We start from the raw sequence: 23,301 nt of genomic DNA on the forward strand, positions 1-23,301 counted from the left end.
CTTTTTAATTATATATACATACATGAAGGGGTACTGAAAAGTTCCTGGTTTTAAGGGTGTCGTGAAAGGCCTGGTTGGAAGCCCAACCTTCTGAGTTATTTTACAGGGCTTAGGAAAACTGAAAGACTGCTGCAATAGGTGTGTGAATCTGAGAGGGGAACATGTTGAATAAAATCGTAATTAATTGATCCTTCTGCATTTTCTTTTACCTAATGCCAAGAACTTTTCAGCACTCCCTCGTATATGTTTAAAAGATATTGTTTTATTGCTTAAACAGGAACAAATGGTCTATGATTCTTTATAGGGCCTCCAAGAGGAAAGGTGAGAGGAAAGGTGAAATGTACTCTCAAACCAAAGACCTAATCCAAATGCTTATAACAGAATGCTTGGTGTAGTGTTTAAGTTAAATACATGGGTAATTAACATCAATCTGAAGTGTTTGTTATAACAATAATAACTTAAGAGGTAGTTATATATATATATATATATATATATATATATATATATATATACAGAGAGAGAGCATAAAGTTGTTGAAGTCCATATGCCATTAGGAAAAGAATCTTCTGACTTTTTGGACTGAACCCTTCATCAAAATGTGAGAAAAACCTTTTGAGTCTTGAAATATGATGTTGACAAAGAATTCAATTGGTGAAAAACTACACCACACACACACACACACGCATATATATGTTTGTGCATATGCATACATGAATTACCATAATTTCAACTCCTACTTTTCCATGTTTGAATGGGTTAGAAGGACTTTCTTGAGACACATTTTCTGTGGGTGGGGACGCTCTTTGTGTCACTGACCCATATTTGTTTTCAAGCAAAGTAATAGTTCTCCTTGGCTGAACATACTATCACAAAAGACTGGAAATGAATGACAGTATTTGCAAGAAGGTGATGCTTGTTCACAGCTATGACTTGATGTCAAGACAAGGAGACATGAAGACACACATACACATAATTTCATCCTTACACATACATACATATACAAATACAATGGATCTCTGTCAGTCTCCATCTACTAAATCTATGCCCAAGAGTTATAGTAGAAGACACTTGTCCAAGGAATCATACTGTAGAACAGAACCCAAAACCATATAATTTGGAAGCAAACTTTAGCAAGACGTATACATTGTGTTGACTATATTTCATATCATGTAAAGTATACATCTTCGAGCTTTGGTACATCATTATATATATATGTGTGCATGCTCAAATAACAAATATGTATATCAGTTACAACTGACCAAGTTGATAAAATATCACCATATTAGCTAAATATTTGGAAGTTAGTATTCTGCTAATGAAGATGCACTACATTTATAAAATTTATTCTTTATGGTCCCTATCAAGTCAGTCAGTATCGTAGTTAAGTATGGTTTACTTTCTAAAGAATTTCAAATATTTTGTGTTATTCCATTATTGCCTCCTGTCTCCATGAATGTGGTGTATCAATCAACTCTACTCTCATGGAAGTCTTCAAATGTAATTTCTTAATGTTCTGAGGAATAATAACTACAGAAACACTATACTTATGCTTCAATATTCTTTGAGACAACAGTCAATATTTGCAGATGTCACCAACCATAAGAAATATGATGATATCCAATTATTCTTTCATTTCCTTGTATAACACTGAGTGTATAAGGCTTAGTCTGAAAGGTGTACATGTACGGAATTGCACAGTAATGTTCTGAAATGTAGTCTGAAAGGTGTATATGTAAGGAATTGCACAGTAATGTTCTGAAATGTAGTCACTTTGATTTGACAAACATATTTCAGGTTGGTGAAAAATGTTGTGCTAGATCACATAAACATTTGAATGTTTAAAGTAGAGCTTTTTCTCTATCAAGCAGAGTTGGTGTAATTCTAGAAAATGCAGCTACTAAGGTGATGATATCTTGTGAATTTATGCATGCATGCTCTAAGACAGCAGCCATATTGGGACTGTTGTGATTTCTCAAGGAAGCATAAAATGTTAAGGGGCAAACAGATGGAAAAGTACTCAATATATGGTGTAGAATATTATCATGTTTCTTAGGCTGATGCCTTATTTCTCTACTTTACAGTCTACCAGCTAGCCAGATAGATCGAGCATTTGTGAAATTTAAGATACTGGCTTAAAACAAAATCAGTTGAAGAAATAATTACATGCAGGCATGTACGCATGCACCTGTGCACACACACACACACACACACACACACACACAAAACACACCAGTGACAGAGAGGATCAGCACCATTTTTTTTTAATGTTAGCATGGGTAAGACACTGATACTTAGCTGTTATAATGAAGTTTTCTGATGCTGTCTCTGAAGTCCAGGCACAGCCAGTCACTGATGGGTCATATACAGTGGTAGACTGGCCAGGTTGCTAGCTTGCATGATGGCGAGTGGGCCCCTGTGCCATTAGAATCCATATATGGGGACTCATGTTAGTATCCTCTCAAGTTTGAGAATTTTTTGATCACTCCAGGAAGAATGCATTAATTATTTCAGCCTGGCTGTGTTTGTAGACAGTTGAAAAGAATACTTTCAACAAAAAAAAAAAAAAAAAATTAAATGATAGCATTGTAGTTGCGGGTGGGCCCCCTTAGTCTCCTGGCAACCAATATTTTCAGACCCAGTCTGCTACTGGTCATATATATACCAATATCAGAATCACTGGCATGTTAGTATTTTAAACATAGTAATAAGGCATGTTATTGGTAGGTAGCTTTTGTGTGGGGAGGGGTGCAAGGTAATTAGTTTCATCACTTTTGGGGAGTAAGTTACTCCATTTACCAGCCAGAGAGGGATTTTCTCATGGTCGTTATTACACAGATCGATCACTTTCTCACAGGATTTACAGAGAGCATTTAGCCAGAAGTTAGAGATTCTATCTTGTCCAGGTGATGTCCATCTACTAGATTTTTCTCAGTTCTGAGATCTTTTCCATATTTGCTCTTTAATGCATTCAAGGTTTCTGACTTGCTGATGAACCCAGGAGCATCACGATTATATTCTTTGGGATTCAATCAGATTTCCAAAACTTTTGCAATATGTCCTTAGTGGTTTTAATTGCCATATTAGTTTTTGCAATTTTTCAATACAAGTTTTTAAGATTGTTTCAGAACATACTGTTATCCTTGAGGGACTTTGATTTTTTCTTGAACCACCTTAAATGTGCCACTTAAGTTTGGACAATTTACTTGACTTTTCTTGATTACTTCATTGATTTCACTTACCCTTTTCTTGTGTTTTCTTTATACATCATAATTTTTGTTATCTTAACATTTTGTTTGCTTTCCATATTTTTAAGTATTTCAGTATCAGATCGGAGAACATTAATTCTATTTTTTTAAATGTCTGTTGTCATGCTAGTTTCCTGTTTATATGTTTAGTTTTTCTCTTTATTTGAATTCTATGCAGTGCTGTTGTTATTGAAGCTTCAGCATAGTGTAGATTATTCAGTGAGGTGAGATCCACATCATTTTTCATTGAAGAGGGATTTTATTGTTGTATTTACCTTATATTTTATTCCAAAGCAACAGTCTATTCTTTATGATGTTCCTGCAAACATTAGTCAATTCATTGCTCTCTATGTTTGACCTATTGGTAGGAATTTTCTCTCTCTCCTGTTTAAATACCTTTGTTCCATATAAGATCTACTGATGGAATATATATTGCAGTGTAAGAGACCTCTAGAACATCCTTGTTTTCCTCCCTCGTCCATTTTTGCCTTGTTTTAACTTTACAAGATAAAAATAGAAAACTTGAGGAGCGATTGTTTGGAATCATCCTGCTACAGGGAGACCCCATGACTGTGTTTTGGGAAGAGATCAAACCATTAGCAAGTGTTTCGACCTTGGACTAGAATGGTTTGACTCCAGGGGACCACAGCTCACTTTTGTTTTCTTTTTACTTGGGTGACAATTGATTCAGTATGCATTTTCTTTACTAGGCATTTCCTATACATCTGCATACTGAGTGCTTTTAAAGTGATCCAAATATGTGAGATTCCTGGGAAGCATGAAGCCAAGTCTTGTTTTCCCTTTTAGCCCAAGTTACTATCATTATTTTTATCATTTGCATGGGTTTCTGGCATTATTGTGCACAACTCAACATCATGCACCTCAGTTGCATAAAGTGCTTTGATATTTGATTTTTATAATACCATTTGTAAACATGTATCTATGTAGATGTGTGTCAATGTTACTAATTGTAGATTTTGTGCTCGCAAGATTTCTATGTGGTGCCATTATTAAATGTTCATAGATACCAGTTCCTAGAAACTGGGTTTAGAACAGTTATAGGCAAAGAAGGAAGTGGAAGTAGAGGAAGAAAGGGAGAAACAGGCAATCGGACATACAGACAGACAAAAAATAGAAAGACATACATATCATTGATCTACAAACAGATTCAGTAGGAATTCACAGAAAAAGAAAAGAGATAATAGAAAAGATGATTAAAATTTAAAACATGTTATTGTTTACATGTTTGCTCTATGATAGAGTTATCACTCACACACACACACACACACACACACACACACACACACACACACACACACACACACACACACACACACACACACACACACACACACACACACACACACACACACACACACACACACACACACACACACACACACACACACACACACACACACACACACACACACACACACACACACACACACACACACACACACACATTCATTTTGGCTTTCAAACTTAAACCATAGGATGACAGCTCACCAGGCTTCTTTTAATAAAAATATATTTTCTTAGTTCTTGTGGAACTAAATTATTGGAATATAAAGCCAGTCCTAGAGAATGGCTAATCCAAACAGATCACTACACTAGAATACAGTATGTTTTCACAATACAAATACACATGTATAATTACATAAACCATCATTAGTAACAAAATTATTTTTGACTTTCCATTTTGCGTCATTTGTATAGTAAAAGCAATAGAATGTAACAAAACTAATGATGTTTTGTGTCGGCAAAATGTAATATAGGAATATTTCATACAGTGGAATAAAGAGCATCGAATTATTCCAATATTTGTTATGAATGATTTGAACTACATTCATAGAAAAGGGTCATATATACCAAATTTCTATGTAAATCTGCTGTGATTAAGCTTATGAATCCTTATTTTATGCAGGGTTTCAATGCTCTTAACCAACAAACTATGACCACATAATACAATAATATGTATGTCAACTTGAGTCTTAATTAAACCCCTGCATTTGACTGAGCAAAGGACCAGATTTATTTGCTGGATTCTCAGCCAGTACTACTTGTTCAGGCTTTTAATATTTGCAGTTTTCTTAATTTTCAAAATGCAGGTTTACAAAACAAAAAACGTTTGGTTAAAAGTTTGAAAATTCATTTCATCAGCAATAATAATGACTTATTAAAAAAAAAATTTACATTTATATATGTATGTTATTGCTACTGTTTCAATACATGCCACACACAGACATACATAAACACACTCATACACGATAATACACTTATACAAACATACTCACAGACACATATAAACACATACATACATTATAAGAGCTCTGATCAATAAGTATCTGAACTGTTGCCATAGTAACGAAGCTGAAGTACGCAGAATAAAGCTGCTTGGCACAAATTGACCTTGACCTCTGCTGTGTATGCACACTAAGTTTTACCTTTCTAGCTCGCGCTGTTTACAGCAGTGCTTGGAAGGAAGGTGTGTAGCGCGTGATCAACACATTGACCATGACAGAGAAAGTTGTCATGGTGATGCCTGCTCAGAGGCCTACACAAAGTTGCAGAAAGTGTATGGAGAGGAGTGTATGAGCCGCACACAAGTGTACGAGTGTTTCAGACGTTTCCAAGATGGCCAAAAAATGTCGATATTGACAGACATTCTGGGAGACCTGCAACAAGCAGAACTGAGAAAAACATCGCAGATGTGCATGCAGCTGTGAGGAGAAATCGTCAAATCACCATCTGTGAGTTATCAGCGGATGTGCAAATTAGTTATGGCTCAGTTCAGTCCATTATCACTGAAGATTTGGGTATGAGACGCACGTCTGCCAAGTTTGTGCCAAAACTGCTTTCAACTGACCAAAAAGACATTCGGGTTTCAGTTGAACAAGATTTCCTTGATTGTGTCGAGAATGATGAAACGTTTTGAAAACTTTGTGTAGGCCTCTGAGCAGGTATCGCCAAGCTTTTGGCAAAATTTGATGCAGATTCTCTTCTCAACTTTCTGTCATAGTCAATGCGGTGATTACACACAATACACCTTCCTTCCAGGCACTGCTGTAAACGGTGGAAGTGAGCTAGAATGTTAAAAACCTAGTGCACATGCACAGCAGGGTTCAAGGTCAGGCTGCTTTACTCTGGTACTTTAGCTTCGTTACTATGGCAACAGTCTGGTTACTTATTGATCAGACCACATATATACATATATTCACACACACACACACACACACATCATCAGTAGTTCATATATCTGAAAACGAAGCACATTCTAATAAATTAGAGCAGTAATATATTTAGAAGGTTATTTATTATGGCCAGTCAGAGAGTGACCATTAGTTTCGCACCTATAAGGTACGTAGCTGTATAGGCAACTCCTATAAATTCCCTATAAGCACTTTATAGGTGTGAAACTAATGGTAGCTCTTTGACTGGCCATAACAAGCTACATTCTAAATATATACGTATACATACACACATACAGAATGAGATGATTGGGCGTGGCTGTTTGGCCATTCAATATGTTTTGGCAGCAGCATATTTTGACACTGGAGGCACCCATCCACACATGCACATGCAGAAACACACACATACAGATAGAGAGTAAGAGAGAGAAAGAGAAACATTACACATACATACAAACATAATTAGATGCTCACATACATAGACAAAGAGAAACAGGGAGAGAAACAACATTAAAATGTTTGATGTCAAGTAAGTCAGCGACACCAAATGAGTGACGCCAAAATGGCTAAGCCAAAACATCTCATACTCACTTATACAGACATACTCACATTCACACATAAGCACATATGTGTATATATATATATATATATATATATATATATATATATATATATATATATATATATATATATATATATAGATATTACATATGCACTTATTGGTACACATAAGCACACATAACTTTTCAAAAGACTAATATTAGTTAAAATACTATGTACAAATTTCAGACATCCACCTTTTCTAGACCCATGAGGGTTTTTCTTTGTCAAACTAAAAAGAGCATAACTGCAATAACAAGTGGTAATATGTAACCGATATTGGGATGTAGCATGATCATAATGGTTTTTGGAATGGAGAAGAAAACATGACAGACTAGTTTCTAAAGGAAAAGCGGAGACTAAACCTACTGCAAAATGACGAGCTTCTAAACACATGTAAAACAAAGAAATAAAAGAGAAACTAAATGGTTAGTCTTTTCCAGCAAGCACTCTAGTTTGTTCATGCCAATGCTATTAGTAGAAAACTTCTAAGTTGTTGGATTCAAACACCATTACCACCACCATTGAAAAAAAAAAATGTAAGAAACCATACTACATGGGTTGAGAAAAAATGTTACAAAGAAACAAAAAAAAAAATGAAAAATTACCAAACCCAAGCCAAAAGCTATTTGAAAGGAAAGCAAAATACAACCAGGATTAAAAACATGATGCATCGATGCTGCAGCTGGGCAGACTTACATACCTTCATCTTTCTTTCTGGGGAATTTTTCTTTTTGCTTCGATGTAGGTGCTTCTGTTGATATCAAGAGAGTATATTATGATAAAACATCAAGATTTTAAGAGCGTTTTGTGATTTCATATCAGGAATATCATGTTATAAATGATCATTGGTAGATAATTAATTGTAATGAGATTTGTGTATATTATTTGTAGAAGTATGTTAATTATAACATACTTTTCATAGTGAAATGATAATAGCAAATATTGTTTAATCATGCAGCCAACCAGTACTTATATCATAGGAATAATTACATGATTATAAGACTGGAGGTGATACAATATAAATGACACTTTGTCAGTAACGATCTAAGGTAATTCCATCATATTTCAATAGTAATTTATTTTACCTGAAATTTTAAAAAAATTGTCTAAGTTTTGGAAAAAAATCCCCCAAAACGAAGGATATTGTTTCCCTGAAAATATACTTAACAATATTCTCAAAAAATGTAATTTAAATTTGGTTGTGTAAATCTTCCAATTTTGTAGAAGCAGAAAACATTTTTAGAAGGAAAAGTTTGCTGAAAGGAAGCAAAATAATGTATGACCAAATTTGATTTCAATTTTGAAACACCTGCGTTGCAACAGAATAGATATGTCATTTTCTTCTAAAACATTTTCTCAATTTATCCTCAATAATTTTACATTTTTTTACCATATTGGTAGGTTTGCAACATTGACTTTTCCAGTTCTAGTTACATTCTTTTCTAGAGTTTAAATCATGAGCAAACTGCAGCCCATGGGACTTTGTCATTGACATGCCAATAAAAAATTACTTCGAATTTGTTTTAATAGAATGGCTCACTTGATGATGAGCAATGTCTCATGTGGCTTGCTTTTCAAAACATGCTGTCTATATCTGGTTTAAATCTTATGTTATGTATGTATTTTGCTTCAATTTATCCTTCAGAGAAATGAATTTCCATTTGGTTTGTCTTTACTTTTAAAAGTTAAAATACTATGTAATCATTTGATGTGATTATTTGTAATTTTGGATCATTACAGACATTGCATTTCAGTGGTAAAGATCCTTGTCAGAAATATTTTACTTGCTTAAGTCAATCAAACTGATGCCAGCATGTCACATATCACAAGTGACTTTGGATAATGTAAATACCTCATAATTTAAGTATCATTCAGTAGTTGCTATCATAAAATGTAGACAGAAAATAATGAATGATTAAATAATTTTTACCCAATATCTTGCCAATAGAATTTAATAAATGGAAACTGCAGATATATGCACGTGTGTATGGGTGGGTGTCAGTGTTTATGAGTTTGGAATATGAAACCGCTGGTTACAAACAAACCTTAAATGTTTTGATTCAAAATGATAACTTAGCAGCCAGATAAAATAAGTACAAAACTAAATTAAGGATTGGGACCACTTTGATCGACTAAAAACCCATTAAAGTAGTGTGTTAGCATGGCTACTGACCAAATACTGAAGCTAATATGAAAATAAAATAAAAGAATATGATAGTTGAATGACTTCATGAGAAAGACTGATATGGAAATAGATATGGCAAGATTAATTAAAGAAAAGATTATTGATAAAATACCCTCTCATATAAAAAGTATAAAAATCACAAAGAAAGAAGGAGCTACACTTAGAAAGTGAAGTCATAAATTTCTACTCAGAATGGAAATTTGTTGGCAAGAGATCATCACTTCACTCATTTCAAAGTTTAAATTTAGTTTACCATTCTCCCGTATATAGACATACACCAAAATTGAAATGAAAGACAAATGTTTAAAACTGTAGATTACCATAAAGTACTGCTGTTTTTAAGAATTCTTTGAGTTTTTCTGTAAAGTTATTTTGGATTCTATTTCAATTTGAGATAATAAATAGAAGTAAACAGTCCCTGAATCAGCTAATAGATAATGATATTATTTCAAATGTAATTATTGATAAATCATTGTAAATAAAATTACAAATAGCAATGTAAGAAATGCCATAAAGACATTAACATTTTATTAAAATAGCATTCAATGTCATTCTCTGAATAACATTGGGTTGGCAGAGTTTTGCATGACTATCCTGCATTTTGAGCATGGGACTAGAGTTCAGCTACAACATTTTGAATATATTCACACTGAAGATATTTGAGGCCTGATTAAGAATTTCAGAATGAAACAGACAAGAATCTACAGGATTCTACAAACATTTCCTGAGACAGAAATTGCATTAATATGGTTGTTGAAATACTTTGGTAATTCTATATGGACTACAAAAGATTTAATGTTTTTCCAAATTAATGAAATCTAAAATATTTTGAAGATATGTTTTGGAAAATAAAGAAGTTGTATTTAAAACTGACATGTCCAAGGAAATATAAAGAATATGTTCCATGATTATTGCTGATTTTATCATTAAATGAAGTTTTATATTAAAATAAACACATATACCACTTGAGAACATCAACATATTTTTCTATTTTGTCTTTAAGTTGTATTCTGAAGAGATCATAAAGTTCCCATGAAGACGAAGGAAAATGCAATGTTATATCTGAAACATTCTGAAGAACAAATATTCACGCGATTAAATTTTAGGCAAGAATTATTTTGTTATTTGAAATTGATATATATTTTAAGAAATATTTGGATTGTACTGAGTATAAAATGTTTTGTGAAAAGTGTAACCAAAGAAAAGAAACAAGTAAAATAAAAAGAAGGATATTGGAATTGAAAAAAAAAAAAAAGAAATTAAAAAAAGGAGAAAATTCTAAAAAATTTTCTATGATAAATGATATAAATTTCTTCATGAAAGGCAGAAAAAGCTTTTAAAAATATACAGTATTTGTTTTTCCATTCTCAGATAATAAAAAGAGTACATCCTTTTAGATGCTGTTGTTTATTAAATAGGCAAACATATTTATTATCTACCAATTAAGATCATCTTGAGAAATAATATCTATTATTAATTTAGACTGCTAGACAGTATAAATTATTGAGGGTTGTGAGAACACATGTCTTAGTTTCGCAATCATTTGCAGTAATACTACAAGCATCTTACTTTGCGTCTGTTGCTGAAGAAAAAAACAGACAAAAAAATTCTAAAATAAAAAGAACAAAAACAAATTTGTCTCCTGATTATTTTATTGATGATAATAGCAGATCTATTGGAGATCCAGGGAAAATTGCAGGATGTTATATTAAACACACATGACCCATACAGGATACATCTTAATATATGTAATTTTTTTATCCTCATAAATATTTTTATCACCACTTTGAGTTTTGCTTTATGAAGGATATATATATATATATATATATATATATATATATATATATATATATCTGTGTGTACATAAATGATTTAAAACTGAATAGATGTTAGGAAAGCAGTGTTGATGTTTTCATTGATTAGACATTAGGCTAATTGTCATAGTAATAAAAACATTTTAATCCAACTAGTATGTATGTGTTTTTAGGTCTTTTTCAAAACAGAATCTGTGAAAATATTTCTAGTTCTGTTTTATTTATCTCAATTGATGTTTAGATGCTTAGATAAAATAAAAGGTTTTGTTTTATATTTTGATCAATATTATTGGAAACTGTAAACTGAGATGTCTTTGTGAGATAATTGTTGTTCTTTTTTAAAAGATGTCTTATGGAGTGATCTAAAGAATATCTATGAATAACAAAAAAATCAAAAACAAAATATTCCAACAAATAATAAATAAAGCATCATGATTGAAGTGTAGACTAGAAATATGGGAATAAGTAAACCATAAGATGGGAATAGAATATAAAAAAATGAAGAAGACTAAAAAAAATTTATAATTTTTCTTAACATCATTTACATAATTTCTGTGAGATCAGTCAAACTACAAACTATTTCCTTTTCTCTCTCTTTTTCTTTTATATAAAAAAACAAAAATTGTTAAATAAATGAAATTAAAAAGAAAAAAAAAACAAGAAAAATTCATTACAAAAGAGAAAGTGGTTGTGAATGAATTTCCTGCAATAAGAAAAGCATTACGTTTTTTTCACTGAAAATGGATTACAATCGCAATTGTTGATGAAGGTGAATTGGTAACAAACAGAAATTAGGAAAACAAAGGCCTTAAAAAAAAAGTAAATCAAATATATAAGAGTGCAATGAAATCAAAATCACAATTAACTTCAAAACTGTAAATATCTGTAAATTTCTTTACATATTACATATTTAAAATTATATTTATGATTTTTCATTTTTTTTCTTCATTTTGAATAAATATTGCTTCATAAAAATGTAAATAAAATAAGATATATTTTCTTTAACAGTTACCACTTGCACACACACACACATACACACAAATACACACACCCTAGTCAACAACAATAGTTGATTGTTAGTTGGAGTCATTTTTTTTATTTTCTCCTTAGAAAATGCCTGAATGTTACAACTTTTCACTTACATTCTAAAACGACAGGCTTCATGCCAACAAATTTGTTTGTAGTTAATGGCTTAGAGAAAGTTGGGTACTACTTGGTAAATTTGTCTTTACCATACTTCAGTTTTCAATGTATCCAGTGGTTAATAAGACATTGCATTATGAATATACAAAATACTCTGCATGCTAAAGTTATTATAAAGACAGTGCCAAAAACATTGTATGATTTGATAAAACTGATGACAGAAAGAAAAAAATGTTATGTTCCTGAACAGCACAACATTTTGAAGTAAGAGAAAAACCCACTTAGAACTTTAATGTGTGTCCACTGGGTAGAAATAATGTCTGCATTGTACCTGATTTCAACACAAAAATTAAAACAACTTAAAATATTGCTGAGTTAGTAGTGAGTTGTTGATATCTTTGATTTGAAAACTACAGTTACAAGAAATACAATTATTTTCTGTAAGCATGAATATATAATATGCTGAGTAGAAATAAAGGGTTTATATATTGACGTACATAAATTTATATTAGTGATTTTAAAAAGACAAAGACAAAATAAAATTTATGCCTGAATTGCAGTATATTATAAATACAGTTGAAATATCTACATGACTGTGGTATTTAAAAAATAAAGAAGCAAATAGATATATTGCAATACGTTTTTTTTTTTTTAAAGTTGTGTTTAATAAACCTGAGCAGTTTAGAAAATAAAAATAAAATTCTGAAAGGTTCATTATGAATAGTAAGATTTTATATGAAAATAACAAAATGAAAACCATTTCATTTTGTTTTCTTTGAAAGAACAATTGATATGATAGTACAATAGCAAAATAATAGAAATTGGAGAAAACGATGCAAAAAAGAAAAGTGTACTGAAGAAAGTACCTACACTGTTATATCTTTTATAGATTTCAAATATCTCTCCCTCTCCTCACTTTCATCTCTCTCTATCCGTTTTTCATTGTTTTCGCTAATTCAATAAAGATATTTTATCCATCTTAAATATCTCAATGTTATTCCAAGAGGCATCTTGGGAAAACGATAATAAAAAAACCATTTGGATAATGGCAGTGATTGAATATCTTAAATGACATCTTTGGATATTCTACATAAAACCAAACTACAGGGTATAAAGCAATTTGTGATTAGATATAGAAAACTAAATAGAAGAGTATTTGGGTTAGCTGTCACCATATTACACAGATGATACTTTAAGAATGAGATTTCCAATGAGGGCTTAGAATATTTAAGTTGATAATATTAGTCACCTCTAGAGCAGCTGAAGAATGATAAACTCATCTAAATAACGTATGTAACTCAATATAATTTTATGCAGACAATGATAATTAACTACTCTTTGTTATCAGACAAGTACAAAACAGAAATGAATATAAAAACATCAGTATGGAACATTGATAGCCACTTGACTGAGAACTATACAAGTTTCATTAGCCCAACAGTGTCATTACTATTATATCTGAAGTGTCATTACTATTATACCTGAAGTGTCATTACTATTATACTTGAAGTGAAGACAATCTTTGAACCTTAAGGTATAAATTCCAGTGGAATATTTTATTTGAAACCTCTTTCTAAACATAAGGCAAAGATAAAACTAAATTCCTCTGCGCAGTGAATGAACAGTCAACAAGACAAACAATAAATGTTTATGTAAGATTATATAAGATCAAAATAGTGTGTAAGAACAACGCAATACTTTTACATTGCATAGATATAAACAAAGGAAGAGGGAGACACATGACTCAAACACTGGAGAAATTAAAGGATTGTCTTTATAACATGCCATGTATACGTAAAAGGATTTATATACAAGAAAGATATATTTAAGAGACATTGAATTACTCGGATTATATAAGAAATAATGAAGAGTAATTGCAAAAACATATGGTACAAATATGAAAAATAATATGTTTCTATGAGATAATATTGATGTTTTCTAATGTAAAAAAGTAGAAACTATGATGATTCTAGGAAACCATGGCAATTGAGAAGCAAATTAGCAAGGCTAGCACAGACTTAATATCATCATTTTTATTGAAATTAACTTAAGCAACATTGAAATTAATATATCAGAATAATGGACTTTAACACTATAGGGACAATAATTTCCAATGAAATACACTAATTAAATGTTTCATTTAATACTGAAAATAATCAGCTATATTGAAGGATTTAATAAAATAATTAACTTTCCATTATCAAGGCGGTGTTTAGAACCTAACTTAAAGCTAGGATTAGGTTAATCTAACATACTAGCAGATTATTACATGAAATTATGATGGACTGCTTTAATTTAAATACAGACCCTTTAAGAAGAGACATTTTATATTATTGGTCTAGTATCAGTTTCAGTAGAATGGTATCTGTGAATCTAATCTAAGTTAAAGAATACATACATATATGCATATATAATGGACCAAACAGGACAAAAGGATATGGAGAGTCACTGAAGAGGTCACAGAAAGTATGATGAAAGATTTCAGACAAAGGACATTAAAATAAGAACAATAATAAATCTGAAGTGAAGAATGAGTATATATAGTGTGTGTGTGCAGTTATTTAGCCAAAAAAAAAAAAAATGACCTGCCCAGAATATAATAATAACTGTTTCAACATATTTCACATCAGGAATCTTACAAAATAATACACACACACACATGTATATATATCATCGGCAGTATATTACTGGTTGTGGCATATAAATATAACTAGTGAAACTGTTATCATTGGTTTTATGCTAATTATTGCATTTGGCAGTATTGGCAACTCTTGTGTATGCTTGTTTTCTGACTTTGGAAAACTAACTGGATATATAAGATTATATAAGATTTTATCAAGTAGCCAGTGTGTAAAACCAGTTAAGGTAAAAAATTAACACTAAGTATATAATTTAAAAAAAAATACATTATTACATTAAGGGGTGTTATTGTAAGCAAAGCCACATGCTAGAAAGGGAATTTTTGATAAAGTAGTTTGACTTTAGCGTCCCTTTCCAGCATGTAGCTTTACTTATAGTAACAGCCCTTAATGTAATAGTATATATATATATATATATATATATATATATATATGTATGCAACATCTATGTTTGAGAGAGAGAGTGAGAGAAGGGTGAGAGGCGAGCAATTACTGTGCTGGTTATGAATTACAGTTAGGTTGAATAACGAAGGCATAAATTTAATTTTAAGCATAGTTAAAAATAGAAAAATGGCATGTAAAAAGGAATGAAACAAATGGCTAAATCTCTGTACAATGAAAATTGTAATATTTCGTATTCTATTTATAGCATAGCTGATGCATTTTCTATAGAAAAAGAATAACATAGGACATTACCTGATGAAGACGGACTGGAGTTTTTAGAGGTATTACCACATGCAGTATCCCCTTGGCTGTGTCGAGCATGGTGACCAGTGCAGTGAGTGTGGGTACAGGATCTATTAGTTTTTGGTAAATCGGCAGCACATTTCAGCAAACTGTAGACAGGGTCAATCTCTTGACCTGTAAAGAGAAATCATGGAATCAATTGTAGAAATGTGGAGAACAGATACTCTTTTACGTGTTTCAGTCATTTAATTGTGACCATGCGGGAGCACCACCTTTAGTCGAGCAAATCGACCCCAGGACTTATTCTTTGTAAGCCTAGTACTTATTCTATCGGTCTCTTTTGCTGAACTGCTAGATTACAAGGATGTAAAAACACCAGCGATGTTGGGGGGACAAACACAGACACACAAACATATACACACACATACATACATACATATATATATATATATATATATATATATATATATATACATACATATATACGACAGGCTTCTTTCAGTTTCCGTCTATCAAATCCACTCACAAGGCTTTGGTCAGCCCAAGGCTATAGTAGAAGACACTTGCCCAAGGTGCCACGCAGTGGGACTGACCCTGGAACCATGTGGTTGGTAAGCAAGCTACTTATCACACAGCCACTCCTGTGCCTGTTAATATTTATAAAACAGATGAAGGTGGTGAGCTGGCAGAATTGTAAGCACACTGGGCAAAATGCTTAGCAACATTTCATCTATCTCTACGATCTGAGTTCAAATTCCGCCAAGGTTGACTTTGCCTTTTATCGTTTTGGGGTAGGGCACTAAAAGAAATACTAGTTGAACACTGGGGTCGATGCAATCAACTTATCCTCCGCTCCAAAATTGTTGACCTTGTGCCAAAATTTGAAATCAATATTCATAAAACAGATTAGAAAAATATATTTTTCTGAAAATCAGAATATTGCAAGTGTAGAGAAAGAAAATCAGCATTGATTTTATGTTTCAGAAATATCATGAAAGTTAGACAGCTCTGCAAATTTAGAACATGTGAATGAATTTCTTAATGAATAGTCTCTTTAAGATCTCGTTGATCATTGACTCAAGAGATGAAAATTCCCAAGAGAAAGAAATAAACCTAGAATATACACCATTAAATTACCAGCAAAAATAGCATGCATACTAAGTTATCTCTCTGTGTTAGCTTGGATTTTACACTTCACTTGAAAATGTGCATATTTAAGCTGGCATAGTTATTTCTTCTTTCGTATTTTGACATGGATTGTAAAGAAAGCAAATGGTATGTTGCTTGTTTTGAACAGCCTAAACAACTCTGCTCCAGTTAATCTAGAGAACAGAGTCAACTGATTCAATACACCATCTAAGTCACACTAGATGGCTAAGAAAATGTAAGCATCATTTATAGGGTGCTTCTAGCATGTGTTTGCCACTACAACCTTGACTTGTCTAACATGCTGTGAGTGGAATTGGATAAATGAGAACTGTACAGAAACACCCCCATCATCATTTTCACCACCAACCTTTCCTTATTTGCATAGGTTCACTGGAATTAATTGAGACAAATTTTCAATGGCTGGATGCCCTTCCCGATGCCAACTTTTATCTCTTTCCAAGCAAGGTAATATTTCTCCATGGCCAAACAAGTTTTCACAGAATATTGGAAAGGAATAACATACATTTACAACAATTACACAATATCAAAACAAACAGGCACAAACGTACACACACTCACACACACACACACACACACACACACACACACACATTTCCATGTACCAAATTCACTCACAAAGCTTTAGTTGTTGGCCCAGGGCTATAATATAAGATATTTGCTCAAAGACCCAGTCAATTCAAAATGATTAATTTATTTCACTGTACTAAATGTATAAAATCTCACCATTAGTAAATGTTTTCTTGTTTTTCTATGAATTGATCAACCATACCGATTAATTTTCTCCCCTCCAGCATTCACTGCCCATTTGTATCATATGTTCAACCAGTTATCTCTTCTGCACATTTTGGCTAATGCATTCTGTGTTTATGTTTCAATACCATGCAGCATCACTATTTTTGCATGTACTTCATAAAAGATGCTCATTATATGCAAATATCTTTGTTGCTAAAAAAACTAGTTTCTTGAACTTATTTCCAGTTAAGCTAACAGAAAATATTGATTTCAAATTTTGGTACAAGGCCAGCAAGTTTGAGGAGGTGTTAAGTCAATTACATCGACCCCAGTATTCAACTGGTACTTATTTTATTGATGCTGAATGGGATGAAAGATAAAATCAACCTTGGCAGAATTTGAACTCAGAGTGTAACTGTGGACGAATGCCGCTAAGCATTTTGCCTGGCATGCTAACGATTCTACCAGCTCACTGCCTTAAGATAACAGAAAGTATTGTTAACAGCTCCTGTACATCTGAGTCATTCAAATCTATGGTTCCTTCATCATCTGTCATAAATCCCACTGCACCTTTTGAACATGTATTGCTAGCACTGAGTACACAATGTTCAGTTCCTACCAACTTTGTGCTACTTTCCAGATGGCACAACAAAAACATAAGCAAAAAATTAAGATTCACTGGAAGAAACAAAACAAAAACATAAGCAAATTCAGAGTGAGAAGCAAATATTTTTCTAATCAAAAAATTTGCTTAATACTGAGATATCACTTATTATAAATTTTACTACCTTAAGGCAGATGAAAAATTGAACTCAGTAACATAATTATTAACCCACATCTATTAATATATCACACGCTAAAGGTATTTACTATGATAATCAAATCATATCATTTGTTACACCTTACAGTCTATTTTAAGGCCACCCTTCTTGCATTTAGTTATTGCCAGATGTTAGGTAATGCTTTCACTCTTATCCGAAAATTGTCTGTAGGTGGAAATATTTATATTCAATTAACACTGAAGAGATTATTGGATTATAGTTATCATCATCAGCATTATTGTTATCATCATTATTATTATTATTATTATAGTTATTAAGGTGGGTGAGCAGGCAAAATCCTTAGCATGCTGGACAAAAGCTTAGCAGTACTATGCACGTTTTTATGTTCTGAATTCAAATCCTGCTGAGGTCATCTTTGCCTTTCATTCATTCGGGGTTGATAAATTAAGTACCAGTGAAACACTGGAGTCAATGTAATTGACTAGTCCCCTTCCCCCGAATTTCAGACATTGTACCTTAGTAGAATGGTTATTATTATTATTATTATTAAAGTGGTGAGTGGGCAGAATTATTAGCACACAAAACAAAATGCTAAGCGGATTTGTTTTGGTTCTTTATGATTTGAGTTCAATCCCCATTGAAGTCAACTTTACCTTTCAACCTTTTGGGGGCAATATAATAACGAATCAAACAACAATCCTAAACCCAATACTTTCCCCAAGCTGTGTTACACATGTCTGTTCACCCCAAGCATCATCATCAACAACAGTTAGTGTAAGGTAAGCTGGAAGAATTGCTTTGTAGCATTTCTTCTGGTTTTATATCCTTAGCTCAAATGCCACAGAGTTTGACTTTGCCTTTCATCCTTTCAGGGTCGATAAAATAAGTGCCAGTGAAATACTGAGGTTGCTGTAATTAACTAAACTCCTATTTACAAAATTTCAGGTCTTGTGTCTATTGTAGAAAGGATTATTATTATCATTATTAAAAAATGGTAGAATGACAAGATTGTAGAATATTGGAAAAATGCCTAATGGTATTTAGTTACATCCCTTTACAATCTTATAGTAAATCCAGCTGAGGATGACTTAACCTTCAATAAACTAAGTACCAGTAATATACTGGGGGTTAATTCAGTTTACCCTTTTTACAAAATGTATCAGAAAATATTATTTTTGTTGTTTATTGATGTTTGTAAAGCAATATACACCACAAATAAAAACCACTACTACTACTACTACTACTAGTAGTAGTAGTAGTAGTAGTAGTAGTAGTGGATGTTGAGATGCTGATGCTCATATTTAGCTAAAGAAAATCACTGTTCTAAAGCTGAACAACAATAAAAATAAGGATGATGACGACATTGGAATCGGGCCAAAATGTTTGTTTGTCATTTAATATGAGAGTAAATAGGGAGTCTGAAGCAAGGTATATTTGTTTGCATGCCAAGAAGTTTTTATAAACATGTTGCAGGAAACATTGTTACATCAATAGACTAATGATGGTTCTAAATCTACTTATGAACCCCAAATATTCTATTTCAGTATTTTAAATCACGTCATTCTGCTAAAGGCCATGGAAGTAGAAAGTAAAAAGTTGGTAGTAAGTTTAAGCTGTAATTTCTCTCTATATTTTATATATTAAGTATCTCAGTTTTGTGTCATCTGAAAGCAAGCAAGATAATTTGAAACATCAAATTATGTTTGTTATTCAGATGTTCAAAGATCATATTCCAACCATTACATTTGTATATGCATACATAGTTTAGTTTAGAAAAGTGTGCTATCAGGTTGACAATAAAAAAGCTGTAGTTTTGAAATAAATATTACCTGACCTTCAGGAAACTAGATGTAGATGAACAGCTTGTGAGGACTGTACAAGCTATGTACAAAGATGCAAAAACAATTTCAGTGACGAATTTAGTGTGACGATAGAATTGAGAGGTGTTAAGGTAAACAGCAAAAACAAACGTTTTATTAAGTTGGAAAGAAGATAGGATTCTGTTACCTACAGGGAAATGGCCTTGCTCAATAGGCAGAAAAAGAGCAAGTATATACTCAATATGTTATACTACACAAGAGGTGTAGTGGAATCACAAGCAGTTCATATATCACATAAACTTCATATGTAATAAATGAACCAGAGCCCTATGTACTATAAGCACACCCAAAATAGTTGTTTTTAAATGTCTGGATGGTTCACTGAAAATAGTTATTAGTTTTTGTGATCAAGGAGATGTAATTAGCAGGGGAGATGGTAGTACTGAAACTATAGTAGCTAGAGTAAAAACGGACTGGAGAAAGTTCAGGGGGCAACTCTTTCTGGCAACAAAGGTTTTTACTCTTAGAGTGAAGGACAGATTATACGAGGCTGGTGTTAGAACTGCAATGTTGTATGGTAGTGAGACATGGGCTTTGAATGCAGAAGTCTTGAGACGACTGGAATCAAATGAAGTAAGCATTGGATGTGCATGCAATGTAGGTGTGCATGAACACCATATAACAAATGTACTGAGAGGAAAACTGGGCATAAGAGGAATCAGATGTTGTGCCCAAGAGAGAAGATTGTGCTGGTATGGATATGTACTGCATAGGCGGAGAGCCATTTAAAGAAGTGCTGTTCAATTAATGTATATAGAGCTTGTGAAAGAGGGTAACTCAAGAAGACAAGGGATGAAGTGTGGAAGGCTGATCTCTGTACCTTGAACCTTGTGGAGAAGACAAAGGACCAGGATGACTGTTGATATGTAGTTCATGAGAAGACCCACCCAACAGCAAAACTGAGTTCTGGAAGCACTGTGTGTGTATCATATATGCATAACTGAGTCCTACATCTAATTTCCTCTTCAAGATATCCCTACCATCTATAATCACATTAAATTGCAGCTTTTCCTTCATATCACTCATCTGTCTCACTACCCAGAGACATTTCACTTGATATCCAACCTTCATCCTTAATACTGTCCCCTCTACCCATATTTTACATTGATTACCCTACCCCTGATCCCTAAAATTCTTCTTCCTTCTCCACAACCATATGTCTCTCACTCTCCTTATGCGGCTTCTCTCTTCCTACATATACTCCTGCAACCTACCCAATTACATGTCATCTCACTTTCTCTTTCCCATCATTCTCCTGTCTACTGCATCATCATTACTCTTCTTCTACTCTTCACCCCACCCTATCTCCTAGTCTCTCCTGCTTCCCTCAATTCATATGAACTACTGGTCACCCTCACCTCTTATCCACCATTCACTACATTTACTCTTCAGCTCAATCAAGTTTTTACAGTTGTCACCTACTCTTCCTTACCTCTCCTTACCATTTCTTAACACTTCTTCATTCATTCATTATATTTATCCCCACACCAATTTCCTATCTCTCACTTTCTCCATGTGCCCTTGTAACCTCTACACACCTACTTCTCTCCCCACTTAGTTCTACTCACCTTGTACTTTGAGGGTCCACTCTGACACTGCTATTTTTATTTTGTTATTTTTTATCTCATCGCCACTACTTTTATCTCTTTCTCCAATCATTCCAACACTCTCTTCTAAAACATGAGTAGCCATGTGGCTGGTCTGAGGCAAGAAACTTGTTTTGCTCTGACCCCTTCACTCATACTTTAAGTCCCCATCTCTGAAAATAAAGCCTCCTCTTTTGGCATCGTGTTCAAAGTTTTGCAAGTTGCATAATGGCCTCACTAGTGCTGGTGCTTTGAAAAGAAAAAATGGTACCCAGTACATGCTGTAAAGTGGTTAATGTTAGAAAGGGCATCCAGCCTTAGAAACCATACTAAAGAAGACAGTGGGGTCATAATGCAGTCTTTGGATTCATTGATCCTGTCAAACCATCCAACTCACACCAGTATGGGACATGGATGTTAAATGATGATAATGATGATGATGATGATGATGAAGTCGGGTGCACAAAAAAGATTTTACAATTTGCAAGCATAAAAGTCACAAATTGTCATTATCAGAAATTACCTTCCACTAAACAGACTGCAAAAAATAAATTAGCCTCTTAATTTTGAACACCTTATTGTACAGAAAGAGACAGAATTTCTATTCTCAGAATTACTGAATGCAATTAGCTGCTACATTCTTGTACTTGAAAATATTTCATTACTCCTAGAAATAGATGAACTTTCAGAAGATAATTATTGGAATATTTATTAAGAGCTCACAAATTCCGCTGTCATGCAGGCACAAAGTGAAAAGAAAATGTTTGAAATAGAAACTAAAACTGCATCTAGAAATCTTATGAAGAGGAACAGTTAAAGAATGAAATAGATATAAATTTGACCCCACCCTACCAAACATTGCCCACTACATACACATATCTGTAACCTTAAAATAGAATGAAATTGGATCATATCAATGGCTCACAAACATAAAATAGCTCCCTCCTTGGATTTACTTCTTACTTAAGGAGCAACAGTTATAATCTTCTACTCAAGATAAAAGTAATAAATTGATTAACAGCACAAATTATTCTTCCCAACAACTATGTAAAAAAACAATAACGTTAAACAGAGGCCTCCTAAACCCATTTTTAAAAACTTATTCATGTTGACAAGATGAAGCATCAACGACTTTTAGAGAACCCTTTCGAAGAATCTTGTGTTAATATGAATATAAATGTTAGCATATGCAACTTGCAGATTTTAGCATTCCTAGTCAGTAAGTATCTTTGCTATACTGACATCAAGCTTTTGAACTCTAAGCCTTTATTTTAGCTTTAGCAGTTTCTATGTATCTCAACCTTCCATGGTCATGTTTCCATACTTCTTTCCATTTTACCATCACCAAAGAAGAAATAAGTGTGATACTTATGTTTCAGATACACTTCTTTCCAGTGAAATTCTGGCTCAGGAAATGACTTGCAATCTAGAACACTTCAAGCATGTTATTTCATGTTGGATCATTTGTTTTGCAGTCTTCCTTGATGTCAACCTGAAGTTGCTAACATTAAATTAATGTTGGGGGAAGATTTGTAAGATCAGAACAAATTTAGTCAACCTCCAATGACTCATTGGTTTTCAGAAGTTTGTGCTCAAAATAGTAGATCTATTGCATCAAAGAACAGTAAGCATTTTGATTCCTCT

The 23,301-nt window shown here is 32.9% G+C and overlaps 1 protein-coding gene and 1 long non-coding RNA gene across 23 annotated transcripts in view; one reads left to right on the top strand and one right to left on the bottom strand.

Annotated features, from left to right (window-relative positions):
- LOC128247895 (uncharacterized) overlaps positions 1 to 10,355 on the top strand; it is a 206,359-nt gene extending 196,004 nt beyond the window's left edge. For both annotated transcript variants that reach the window (XR_016241774.1, XR_016241772.1), the window contains exon 3: positions 10,228 to 10,355. This is a non-coding gene — a long non-coding RNA (uncharacterized LOC128247895). The remainder of the gene's footprint in view (positions 1 to 10,227) is intronic.
- The window catches only part of LOC106875793 (uncharacterized), an 848,542-nt gene that overhangs the window by 142,228 nt on the left and 683,013 nt on the right, over positions 1 to 23,301 (bottom strand). For 20 of the 21 annotated variants that reach the window (XM_089351822.1, XM_089351821.1, XM_089351825.1 and 17 more), the window contains 2 exons: positions 15,517 to 15,681; positions 7,740 to 7,790 (listed from right to left, as the gene is read on the bottom strand). In XM_089351822.1, coding sequence (XP_089207948.1) covers positions 7,740 to 7,790; positions 15,517 to 15,681 — 216 coding nt within the window. The remainder of the gene's footprint in view (positions 1 to 7,739; positions 7,791 to 15,516; positions 15,682 to 23,301) is intronic. The other variant, XM_089351827.1, reaches the window with a different exon arrangement.

Source organism: Octopus bimaculoides, chromosome 5 (genome assembly GCF_046866305.1).
Source record: "Octopus bimaculoides isolate indiv1 chromosome 5, ASM4686630v1, whole genome shotgun sequence".
Lineage (NCBI taxonomy): Eukaryota > Metazoa > Mollusca > Cephalopoda > Octopoda > Octopodidae > Octopus > Octopus bimaculoides.